The 12,846-nt window shown below is 44.7% G+C and overlaps 1 protein-coding gene across 6 annotated transcripts in view; it reads right to left on the minus strand.

Annotated features, from left to right (window-relative positions):
* The window catches only part of LOC138491615 (ubiquitin carboxyl-terminal hydrolase 48-like), a 1,427,336-nt gene that overhangs the window by 1,227,663 nt on the left and 186,827 nt on the right, over positions 1–12,846 (minus strand). For 5 of the 6 annotated variants that reach the window (XM_069618241.1, XM_069618240.1, XM_069618238.1 and 2 more), the window contains exon 4: positions 3,746–3,841. The exons of the other annotated variant lie outside the window; for it this stretch is intronic. In XM_069618241.1, the coding sequence (XP_069474342.1) occupies positions 3,746–3,841 (96 nt within the window). The remainder of the gene's footprint in view (positions 1–3,745; positions 3,842–12,846) is intronic. 6 annotated transcript variants of the gene reach the window in all.

The raw sequence follows: 12,846 nt of genomic DNA on the forward strand, positions 1-12,846 counted from the left end.
CAGAAGCAAACAAAGCCCCAACTTAAAACAAATAAGAATCTGTTGCATGCCACAAGAAACCTAAACTACAACCATATGTTCAACACCGTTATGTGTACAAAGTAAATAATGTAGATAATGAAAAAACTTGGCATTTTATCGTGACTAACTTTCAGGGACTTCACAACAAAAGGAGACAAGTGGGGTACATTTTAAAACTACGGGAACTGTCCCCAAAAAACTAACTCTAGACCAAAAGAGTTCCAGTGGTTAAATGTCATTCCCTCACCAGTATCTTTACTAGTAAGGACACTCACACCAACCCACATGGGAGGCCATTCATCTTTCTCAAACAAATTCAAAGACGTTATGTGTAAAAGAAATACAAAACATATTTTATTAATTTTATACATCAATTTCAAAAAGTCAAAATCCAAATTCATAATGCTATAAATCTCAGTCACAGAGCCAACATAACATATACCAACATTAAAGATTCTTGTGTATATCACATTCAATATTACTCACTTTAATACTCAATCACTCTAAATTCATTTATACCCATACTTCACAAACACCCAACATGTTTCATTCCATCCATTCCATTTAAATGATTTCTGGAAATTCTTCAGGGGGGGGGGCTTTGTAAACACCACACTATCCTATATGACACTTCCTATGTCACATACTATGCAGATTCTGTGCACATCAATTACTACCAAACATTTTATTTTACATAAACACAACTTCCCACTTAGTGCCACCAGTGTCGGTTCATCTGTGAGAGTGACCTTCAGAATAACATATAGAGAGGGTCTTAATACCTCCATTTGGTATTTCATTTAAACTTTTTTTAACTGATTAACTCACTGGCACCTTAAGTGTGCCTCCGTAACCCCATTCGCAGGGTTACTCCATTACAGACTATTGTGCATTGCATACTCACCGGTCTGGGTACTCTGTCTCTGTGCCAAAGAGGCACTCGAAGATGTAATTCGGATAAAATTCTCTCTTTAACACTCTCTTCAATGCCAGCTGTAGTGGCTACTGTGTAGGACGCTCCACAGAAGGCATCTCAAACCCTTTTACCTAGATTAAAGAATAATAATCCTGTATGACAACCCATTTGTGACCTATCTTACTTTATAAGAATGCTACAGTTGATCTCTGTTTTGTAGCTTCTTAATAAACACTGTAGCTCCGGAGATCTAACTCCACCTGTCTGCTTAAGCCAGCCTGGACTACACTTCCCATAATGCTTTTCGTGATGTTATGTTCACAACTTTCTCATGTTAATGGCAGAAAGGCTGCAGGTTCTTCACAAACACAGACGGGCCAGAGATCAAACTCCATGTGTGTTCTTAGTACGGCAGATGTGCCGAGAGAGTATTGTAAAATAATCTTCAGAGTTTTTTTGCATTGCCTGCTCTTTGTGGTCTGTGGTAAGATGGCGGTGGAAAGATGTGAGAGTTACAATGATGACTATATCACGGAACTCCTTACTAAATCAGCTGCATTTGGGGGAATTATTGGGGATACCACTAATATAACAAGCTGGGATGAATTGTCACAGCTCAAGAAAAGATTAGTGAGGACAGAGTTGCATGGGTCCATTATGTTAAAGTATTTGCGTAATGGTATTCTTCGTCAGAGACTAGTGGTTCGAAATGAGCCAAGACTGTTTTTAGATAAATCCTTTGTCATTCAGTGAAGTTATATTGCAAATACGTGCCGGAGGGACTGGGTGATTCTTATTATTGATACAGCGAAGGAGGTCACAGATAAGATCATTATAGAGCTCCAGACTTTGGAAGAAGAATTAAAAAACTGGTCCCAGTAGAAGCATATAAAAAAAAGAGTTGATGAATTGCTCAAGGAAATGCAAGATTTTAAAGATGACTTGACTAAGGAGAGAATTCGGAGAATGAGAAAGGATGTACAGTTCACGATTCACCGCCCCACCGGGCACCCCGCCACCCAAGGATCTTTCAAGAATCCTCCCCCCTACCGCAGCCTTCCCACTGTCCTCTCCGATGGTTCACTACCTTCCTCGCCGCCTAATTGGCCGTGCACTCCTCTGAAGATTCCTGGCAGTGGGAGGGTATGCTCTGCCCCCGCACTCTTTAACAGGGCCTCTCCTATGAGCAAGAAGGCCCCTGTGCTATATTGTGCCTCCTAGTGTATGCCTTAGGTACTGAGGGGTGCTGAGAGCCGTCAATTATAAGCTTTATAGTAGTGCATCAAGGGCAACACCCTCCCCTGGGTCTCCTGGTCTCCCCCTCCCACCTGCCAACCAGGGCTCTCTCCAGCTTCACCGACCGATGCTCCGATCATGTACATTTTCAAAAGTGTTTGCTTGTAAACATGATGCATCTTCCCCTACAAAATGAAATATAGTTGGCACTTTGAGATTTAGATACACCAACCTGAACTTTACTGAAAAACATGGAGACAATGCAGTATTTTAAGGTAGAAATACTGTAATTATGTGTTACGTAACAATTTAGCTTACATTTTTAGGAATTGCAGGACTGTCTTTTAAATAAAGTTAACATGTACTGGTATTTGCCAAACAAAATATAGTTAGCTTAATAGAAGCATCGTCTAATTACTTCCATGATGAGGTAATTGTGCTGTGTTTTTGGCAGTATTACTGACTATTTTTGGCAGCATTTTGGTGGTATTTCCACTTGTAATTTGGCAAGGGGAATTAGCCGTGAGAATTAGCGCCCATTTTCTCTATGCTCTATTGCTCACATTACTTGTTCTATTAAGGTTGCAATCATGCGCCACCTTTCTCTCGTCCTTGGTCGGTGCTTGGCCCACTAAGTGGCCAGTAACATAATGGAGCTACAATGCAAAACATGCTACATAGTGTGAGGCTGAGTGCATGTCGGAAAAGTCGTGATGGCTTCAACTCTCACTCACTTTAATTCCAGGCCCTCTCAGAGTTATTTTCCAAATTGGTCTTTTTGCACCTTGGATCATTTTACCTGCAGCCATCCCACCCTCTAGAGTCATCAAGATTTCTACAGGAATGGTTTGTCCCTTTCTTCGAAGGCTGTGAGAAGGGACTAAAGTGAAGTTTCAAGATTTTGCCAGTCTGGCACTCTGCCAGGTTTTGAAATCACCCACTGTGTACCTCAGTTGTCGGATGCTCTGCAGTCCCACAAATAGGAAACCAGAAGGACCAATTTAGACCTGTTAGTCTGATGTCTGTTAATGCGTCATCCCTCCATATGGATAAAGGGAAAGTGCTCAGGATGCTGAACATGGAAGCAGGGAAAGGGGGACACTCCTTTAGTTCTCTTAGTAAGTTAAGAAAAGGTTTAGAACTTCACTATACTGTTTCCCACTGAAAAACAGAGCAAGATGGCTGTCTCTTCATATCCTACTCTGGGTCTACTTTAGATGTGTTATCCCCGTCTAGTAAAAAGAATCCAAGTCCACTGTGTCATCCTTCCAGCTGAAAACATGGGCATGGCTGGGTGGCAGCACCTAAAAGTTAACAAAGGATGACCCTATTCAATACTACCGTCAGAAAGAAATTAGTGACTCCTTCTGTGGCAAAGCAGCACGTGTGATGGTGGTTCATTCCTCCCTTGATACTACAAATGTGAAAGTTCTGAGTTTGTGGAGTACAAGCACACATGAAGAGTAGGACATCCAAAGCATGATAATCCTTTAATCATGAAATGAGGGAGATAATAGGGAGCCTCAAATTTACGTTCTAAATCCCCCAACTTAATATCCACATCATTATTACCTCTTTCAGGGTCAACGCTACTCTCATTTGTGGGCCAATACAATGGTGTTCGGCATACATCTTCAGGGACTTCATCTCCCCGTGACATTTTGAAGACTGCAGAGAAAAAGAATCAAAGGAGTAAAACTGAATATTAAGGTGTGGCATATAAAATGCAATGGACTCAAAGGCAACACAGAGTAGACTGCTTGTTCTGCAATCACATCGTTTGAGCAAACACGCCTGTACTTATACTTAATCTAATACACTATGCGGAACAGTAGTATGAACCCCAAAGTGTATATTCTATTGCATGCTACTGTAGTGTGTCTGTTGGAAAAAAGGCAAAAGTTAGTGGATGTATTAACAAAAAAAGAAATTACCATCAACCATCAATATCCCCTTTTCATCTTTAGCATACATACTGAAAGTAGTTCTAGCCAAACAATACCGTCACGCAAGCAGCCCCCACCCCACTCCCCTGCCCTCTATAGCAACCAAAAAGAGATCTGGGTTTGTATTTATAATCAAAAGTCTCTCCCTGACATTATCTCCACCTTAATGAAGCATTTGCCAATCTGTCTAATCTCCCATCACACTAATAATTGTCATTGTATAACCCCTTGAGGTGAGTTGAGTGCACTCCCCATCTTGATATGTGAGGGTAAGGGCGAGTTGCTGTGTACTGTGCTTGTCCCACCACTACCTTATGTACTTTTATGATGGTGGAAGAAATGGGATCCGGCAGGCTGGCCAACCCCACTAAGGACTGGCATTATAGCCTTAAAGGTGTTTCAGAACCCTGCTTTGAAACCACCTAAGAAAATACCATCAAGGATTTCTAACAAAACCCAAGAAGAGAATTTGCAGGTATCCTTGTGTGATAAGTTTCTAGTATTCGGAATGAACCTGGAGCTCACAGCATCACCCGTTCCCATCTGAGTGAATTCCTTCCAGATAATGAACAAACTCTGCATGCCTCGAACAACGCAGTGTTAAGAATTTAAAGTGTAAATTACACATGAACCCAGCAAAAAAGTTCTTGAACAAGGTTTAAAATATGGGGGTGACGCTACAAGATGCGCAATGAGCAGAAATCATCTAATTAGCCCATGTAAAGGGAAGTAGATATAAGGATTTGAATATCCATTAGAGAAAGCACAAACTGGGATCCAATCTAAAGCCCTGAAACAAACTCATGACAGCCCCAGCCAATGCCATGAGCCGAACCAAATACCAAAACCTGCAGGACTTATAAAAGAAAATGAAAGAGGGAGAAGAAGCTCGGGCGTAGCTTGAAAGGAAGCTGCCATTCTTCGTCTTGAAAGCTTAGGGTTGCCTTCTGGCTAAGAGACCCGTTCAGACTAAGGTTTGGAAATGTCTGTTGACCACATTGTTGTACATTGTTTTGTGGAATAATGTGTCCCAGGAGTGACCAGGACTCTTAAGACTAGGTTACAATCTAGGTTACAATCTTTATGATTTGGACACTCGTCTTTGATGCTGTTAGACACTTGGAGCAAGAAACACGTATGTTGATCCATCACTAACACTGTGTGCTTTAGGAATATCCTTATTGTTTGCAGACTTTTTCCTTAGATCCTATAGTGGTTTGATCCAACCTTTTCCCTGAACTTAATAGAGTCCTCTTTATGAATCACCACAGTTGACTGTCACGTGTCTCTACTCAGCCTAACTGCCCACTTGTCCTACTCAGCATATTACTTGAAAAGTCCTTGATAACGTAGCAACTAACATCGCCCTGTTACTTGTTACTTGTTGAAGACGCTAACTTCATCTCACCTTTTCTCCTAGCAACCCAAACTCAGTGCACTGCTCTCCTGAATTCAATACAAGTTTATTTAAAAAAACAGAAAATCTACATCACCCAAAAGGAAACTACTATCAAATTACCAATATGATATATGATATGATATGGCATTTATAACACGCCTATACACAAGTGTTTCAAGGCCTGACGAGGCAAGGGAGGGGAAACAAAAGGAATACAGAACAACGGTCCTACTAGGCCAGGTGTCATTCAGATCGTGCAACTGCATGGTGAGGGGAAAGGGAAAAGTGCGTGGGGGAAGGGAGAGGGGAAAGTATAGGACATGGGATAGTAGAATAAATAAGATGAATAAAAACGGTCACTTGTGGCAAGTGCAAGGTAAGTGTAGACGTAAGTGCTGGTAGGATGACTGTAGGGATACAGAAAACAGTCCCCAGGTGCAGGGGCTGCCAAGGAGGCAGTGCAGATGGGCAACTGGCAGGGCCTGGGCCCGAGAATCAGAAAGGGTGGCCAGGTAACCAGTGCTGTTTCTGCCACAAATTTAGCAGGTGAGAGGGGGAGAGGAAGCAGAGGCAAAGAGGAAGGTTTCGAGGTGCTTCCGGAACCGGAGATGGTTCTCCTCAAGTTTCAGAGAGGCAGGAAGGCTGTTCCAGAGGGAGGCCCTTGCCGAATAGAGAGATCTACCACCAATTTGTTGCTTGGAGAAGCGACTGACCCTGAGGGAGTTAGATGCAGATGAGCGAAGAGCTAGAGAAGAAAGATATTTAGGAAGAGAGAGTTGAAGGTATTGCGGCCCCAGGCCCCAGACGACCTTGTGGACAATGCAGAGGGTTTTGAAATTAATCTTCACAGCAACTGGGAGCCAGTGCATAGATTTCCGTCCTGGAGAGATACGATCCCTGGGCTTGAGGCCAAGTACAAGTCTCGCAGTCTTTTTCTGGATAAGTTGCAGAGGGCGGAGAGTAGAGGCAGGCAGATTAAGATAGAGGCTGTCACAATAGTCCAGCCTAGAGAGAACCAGGGCTCTGGAGACAGTGAGCTTCTGGGGGAAGGAGAGGAAAGGAAGAATACCTCTGAGGAGGTGCTGCTGGTAGTGTGACTTCTTAGAGATGTCAGAGATGTGAGGAGAGAAGGAGAGTGTGGAGTCGAAGATGACTCTGAGGTTTTTAGCCTTGCAGGTGGGAGCAGGAAGAGGCCCAAGAGAGGCCGGTCAGAGAGCTGCAGGGAAGGAGGAAGCGGGTGTGCTGATGAGTAGAATCTCAATCTTTCTGGCATTAAGGCAGAGGTCTTTGGTGGCACACCACTCATGGATGGCAGACAGACAGCCAGAGATGAGCGAAGGAGAGGTGGAGGCCGAGGTAGCCTGAAAATGAGCTGGGTATCATACGCATAGCACTGAAAGATGAGACACGGAGCGGCGATGCAGTGGGCAAGTAGTGCCAGGTATTGGTTGAACAGCCAGGGAGAGAGGTTAGACCCCTGGGGGACACCACAGGTAGAGAAAAAGATATTGGAGAGGAAGGACCCAAGTTGGACCATGGAGGGTCGGTCGGAGAGGAAAGAAGTCAGCCACGCCAGAGCCTGACCAGTGATACCAAGGTTATCACGGAGACAGTTGAGCAGGATGGCATGGTTGACAGTGTCAAAGGCAGAAGAGAGATCAAGCAAGATGAGGACGCACAGGGTGTTGGAGTCAAGGTTGGAGAGCAGGTCTTCACAGATATTCAGGAGAGCAGTTTCTGTGCTTCTGGCAGCTCTGAAGCCAGACTGATGGTCATGAAGATAACCAACAGATTCAGTGTAGAGAGTAAGCTGGGAGATGGCTAGTTTCTCCAGGAGCTTGCCCAGGAAGGGAGTGATGGAGATTGGGCAATAGTTAGCCGGGCAGTAGGGGTCGGCAGAGGGTTTCTTAAGAAGAGGGTGCACAAGGGAGTGCTTCAGGGGGAATGGGAAGACTCCAATGGCGAAATAGTGATTGCAGAAATCAGCCAGGGCAGGAGCCAGGGAGTCAATGTGGTCCTTGATAGTTTTGGAGGAACAGGGGTGAACCTGTTTCGACGAGACTTTCATAGATCGGACTTGTCTAGAAATCTTGTCTGCAGAGAAAAGGGGAATGGCAGAGAAGTAGGGGTTGGTGGCTGCAGAAGGGCCAGAGGAAGAGCAGGGAATAGACGGAGGGAGATGATAGGAGGAGCGTGAGGACAGGATGTACTGAGTTTTAGAAATGAAATGAAAAGCCAGTGCCGTGCAGAGGGCCTGGGAAGGGACAGGAGAGGTAGAGACTGCGGCAGGATTGGCCAGTTCTTTGCAGATTTTAAAGAGTTTGGCCGAGTTGTTAGATGCTGCAGAGGCGTGGGCTTGGATATGAGCTCCCTTCTTGGTGAGGATGGAGAGCCAGTATTGCCTTTGCAGCAGGCAGCAGGCCAGTTTGTCAGAGGATGAACATGAAGCACGCCATTTCCTCTCGGCCACCCTGCACTTGCGTTTTAGGGTGATGAGGTCTGAGTCGTACCAGGAGTTACACTTGGCTTTGGGCTTCAGGCGGATTCTCATGACAGGGGCAAGGATAGCAAGAGTATCAGATATAGAAGAGTGGAGCGTGGAGAGGGCTGTGTCATTGTGAGAGTCAGCCAAAGGGGGCGGAAAGGGTGAGAAGGTGGCGGCGAAAGCCTCATCTGACACATGCTTCATGGGTCGGATGACCGAGAAGGTGGGTGGCAGTGGCAGGTGGCTTGGCCTGAGGTGGGAGATAGGAGAAAGTGATCACTCCAGGAGAGAGGAGTGGAGAGAGGGACAGAGAGGGGAAGGTCTGAGGAGATCAGAACATCAAGAGTGTGCCCTGCAGAGTGACTCGGGCCAGAGGGGAGAATAGTGAGTGAGAGAGAGTCGCAGAGGTCGCGAAAGAGTCCAGAGGGAGGACAGGAGGCATCCAGGTGGATGTTGAAGTCTCCAAGAAGGAGGAGTTGAGTGGTAGAGGCAAGAAGTACGGAGGAGAGGTCCGCCCACTCAGAGAGGAAGGAAGAAATCTGACCAGGTGGCTGATAGATAGTAGCCACAGTGAGGGAGTGGCTAGGGGAGAGAGAGAGCCTGCAGATGAGGCATTCAAACACCAGAGCGGTTGGACCTGGGCATGGAGAGGATCTTGTAGCCATCAAGTAGGAGAGTGTCAAAGCTAGTGACAGAGCTGGCCGTGAACCATGTCTCGGTGAGACCGAGGACATCAAGGTCAAGTACTTCCAAAAGGCGGCAGATATCAGAGGCGTGTTTTACAGCAGAGCGAGAGTTTGGAGTGGCAATAGGGACAAGGTTGCCATCCTTGAAGTACTTCCGGGGAGGGGTACAGATCATAGGTACGCCCTTTGGAGATGTAGCAGGGGCAGAGAGGGAAGGAGGAGGCAAGGTAGCCGAGGAGGCAGAAGGGGGAGGCGAGGTAGTCAGGGAAAGGCGGGAGGGGACAGCAGGAGAAGAAAGGATGTTGATGAGGCGCGGAAAGCGTCTATCTAAGAGATGAAGGTTGGCCTGAGGGCCTTGGACCAAGACGGTCCCATTAGAGTAGACATTAATGATGACCTTAGAGGAATGGAAGGAGGCCAGGAGGGCGTCCCAACAGGTGCCACCATTAATGGGAGAAGAGGAGAAAAGAGAGAGCACAGAGACCATATGAGGGGTCCATAGGTCTGGTGAAGGAACGACAAAGAGGATGTCGGTGAGAGTTTCCTTGGAGGAGGTTCTGGTGTAGGTGTCAGCAATAGGGAGGCCTGGGTTGGAGACTAGGATGTCCTTTTTAAACGTCTTCCTACCAGACTTAGTGAGGAGAGCAGGATAGTCAATAGAGAAGCAGTTTGAAAAGATAGGCGAGACAGAGAGCACCATAGAGTAGGTGGGAGAGGAAGGGGGTTTAGAGGGACACTAGGGTAGACAGGCAAGACAGAGAGAGGCAAGTGAGTAGAGCTGTGGGACAAGACAGCGGCACTCAGGATGAGAGCTCAGAAAATGCATATACAATTTGAAACAGCAGGGGAATAAAACCGCCGGTATGTGGAAGGGGGGGTAAGCAGAGCGGTCAGAAGTGAGGTGACTGGCAGCTGGCATCCCCTACGGACACCTGCATACACCAACAGGGAGCTGCCCTTTGCCTAGCGCCCTGAGCCGTGGGGCTGCCGGGCAGAGGCTGCCCTGGGAAGCATAGTGATAAGGGAGGGAAGGCCAATCGGGGGGGTGGGCGGGTTGGGAGGCGGGCAGGACGGAGGAACAGAAAGCGGGAGGAGGGAGGCAGGGAAACAGGGCACATGGGGGGAAACAACAGTTATAAACGCAAATTCACCAGTCACCAGAAGCAAACAAAGCCCCGACTTTAAACAAATAAGAATCTGTTGCATGCCATAAGAAACCTAAACTACAACCATATGTTCAACACCGTTATGTGTACAAAGTAAATAATGTAGATAATGAAAAAACTTGGCATTTTATCGTGACTAACATTCAGGGACTTCACAACAAAAGGAGAGAAGTGGGGTACATTTTAAAACCACTGGAACTGTCCCCAAAAAACTAACTCTAGACCAAAAGCGTTCCAGTGGTTAAATGTCATTCCCTCACCAGTGTCTTTACTAGTAAGGACACTCACACCAACCCACACCGGAGGCCATTCATCTTTCTCAAACAAATTCAAAGACGTTATGTGTAAAAGAAATACAAAACATATTTTATTAATTTTATACATCAATTTCAAAAAGTCAAAATCCAAATTCATAATGCTATAAATCTCAGTCACAGAGCCAACATAACATATACCAACATTAAATATTCTTGTGTATATCACATTCAATATTACTCACTTTAATACTCAATCACTCTGAATTCATTTATACCCATACTTCACAAACATCCAACATGTTTCATTCCATCCATTCCATTTAAATGATTTCTGGAAATTCTTCAGGGGGGGCCTTTGTAAACACCACACTATCCTATATGACACTTCCTATGTCACATACTATGCAGATTTTGTGCACATCAATTACTACCAAACATTTTATTTTACATAAACACAACTTCCGGGTTCTTCTTAGTGCCACCACTGTCGGTTCATCTGTGAGAGTGACCTACAGAATAACATATAGAGAGGGTTTTAATACCTTCATTTGGTATTTCATTTAAACTTTTTAAAACTGATTAACTCACTGGCACCTTAAGTGTCCCTCTGTAAACCCATTCACAGGGTTACTCCATTATAGACTATTGTGCATTGCATACTCACCCGTCTGGGTACTCTGTCTCTGTGCCAAAGAGGCACTCGAAGATGTAATTCAGATAAAATTCTCTCTTTAACACTCTCTTCAATGCCAACTGTTGTGGCTACTGTGTAGGACGCTCCACAGAAGGCATCTCAAATGCTTTGAAAGCGGTATACAACAGACCACAAGTAAGTAACAAGGGGTGAAGTTGTTTTCCTGTTTTGTTTAATAGACGTCAAATGATAGGAAAGACGCATGGCAAAGTAGATAGGGGAGTAGGCACAAGAACATAGTTAGTCTTGTAACCTTTAGGACAGTTGTATGAGGGACTTTTGGTTCTTAACATCACAAATAGCATTATGGCAAGTCCTGGGGGGTTTAAGTACACACGTGGAGTTCGATCTCCGGCACATCTGTGTTTGTGAAGAAGCTGCAGCCTTTCTGCCATTAACATGAGAGAGTTGTGGAACATAACATCACGAAAAGCATGATGGGAAGTGTAGTCAAGGCTGGCCTAAGCACACAGGTGGAGTTAAATCTCCGGAGTTAGAGTGTTTATTAAGAAGCTACAAAACAGAGATCAACTGTAGCATTCTTACAGAGTAAAATAGGTCACAAATGGGTTGTGATACACGATTATTATTCTTTAATCTAGGTAAAAGGATTTGAGATGCCTTCTGTGGAGCGTCCTACACAGTAGCCACTACAGTTGGCATTGAAGAGAGTGTTAAAGGGAGAATTTTATCTGAATTACATCTTCCAGTGCCTCTTTGGCACAGAGACAGAGTACCCAGACGGGTGAGTATGCAATGCACAATAGTCTATAATGGAGTAATCCTGTGAATGGGTTTACAGAGGCACACTTAAGGTGCCAGTGAGTTAATCAGTTTAAAAAAGTTTAAATGAAATACCAAATGGAGGTATTAAAACCCTCTCTATATGCCATTCTGAAGGTCACTCTCACAGATGAACCGACAATGGTGGCACTAAGAAGAACCCGTAAGTTGTGTTTTGAAATAAAATGTTTGGTAGTAATTGATGTGCACACAATCTGCATAGTATGTGACAAAACAAAGGAAGTGTCATATAGGATAGTGTGGTGTTTACACAGGCCCCCCCTCAAGAATTTCCAGAAAATCGTTTTAAATGGAATGGATGGAATGAAACATGTTGGGTCTTCGTGGTGTATGAGTATACATGAATTCAGAGTGATTGAGTATTAAAGTTAGTATTATTGAATGTGATATACACAAGAATTTTAAATGTTGGTAATGTTGGTATATGTTATGTTGGCAGAGTGATTGATATTTATAGTGTTATGAATTTGGATTATGACTTTTAGAAATTGATTTATATAATTAATACACTCAACGTCTTTGTATTTGTTTGAGAAAGACGAGTGGCATCCGGGTGGGTTTGTGTGAGTGTCCTAACTAGCAAAGATACTAATGATGGAATGACATTTAACCACTGGAACTCTTTTGGTCTAGAGTTAACTTTCAGGGACCACATGCAAAACACAAAAGGACCTGAAGAATAGCCATGTAAATTGCATCATCATGCATAGGTAACATTTAAAAAACACATTGCAATTCAAAGTAGGGATATTTTCCAACTTTCCAAATGTGAAAGGGTCAGAGATCTAACCCTGTCAAGAGGAAACACGGATCCCTCTGAGCCTGGAGTGGAAGGCCTACCAGGGTTTTCACCTGAGCCAGTACTGCCCAAGAGTTGGGGTGTGGTAGTTGAGAGGGCCCAGTCCCCACCCCTTCTGCCTGTGCCAGCATGTTTGAAATGCATGTTACTTTTTCAGAAATCGAAGAAGGAGAAGATCTAGACAAAACTGAGAGGGCCAAAACCGGGTTCGGAGAGATGACGGAGGCACCAAGAGGTGACTGACGAACCCTCAGAACACCAGGCCCAGCATTAACAGAATTCACTAAAGCATAGAGAACTGATCCTCTTTTGGAGCAACAGCATAAGAATGTAGTCTGTGAAGCTGACAGCTGAACCCTGCAGACCGCCCTCCCCATTTCATGGAAAGGAAGAGCCTCTTGTATTGAGTGGATGTAAACCCAAATGGGATGATACCT

Source organism: Ambystoma mexicanum, chromosome 10 (assembly GCF_040938575.1).
Source record: "Ambystoma mexicanum isolate Mex_15411 chromosome 10, UKY_AmexF1_1, whole genome shotgun sequence".
In the NCBI taxonomy this organism is placed as follows: Eukaryota; Metazoa; Chordata; class Amphibia; order Caudata; family Ambystomatidae; genus Ambystoma; species Ambystoma mexicanum.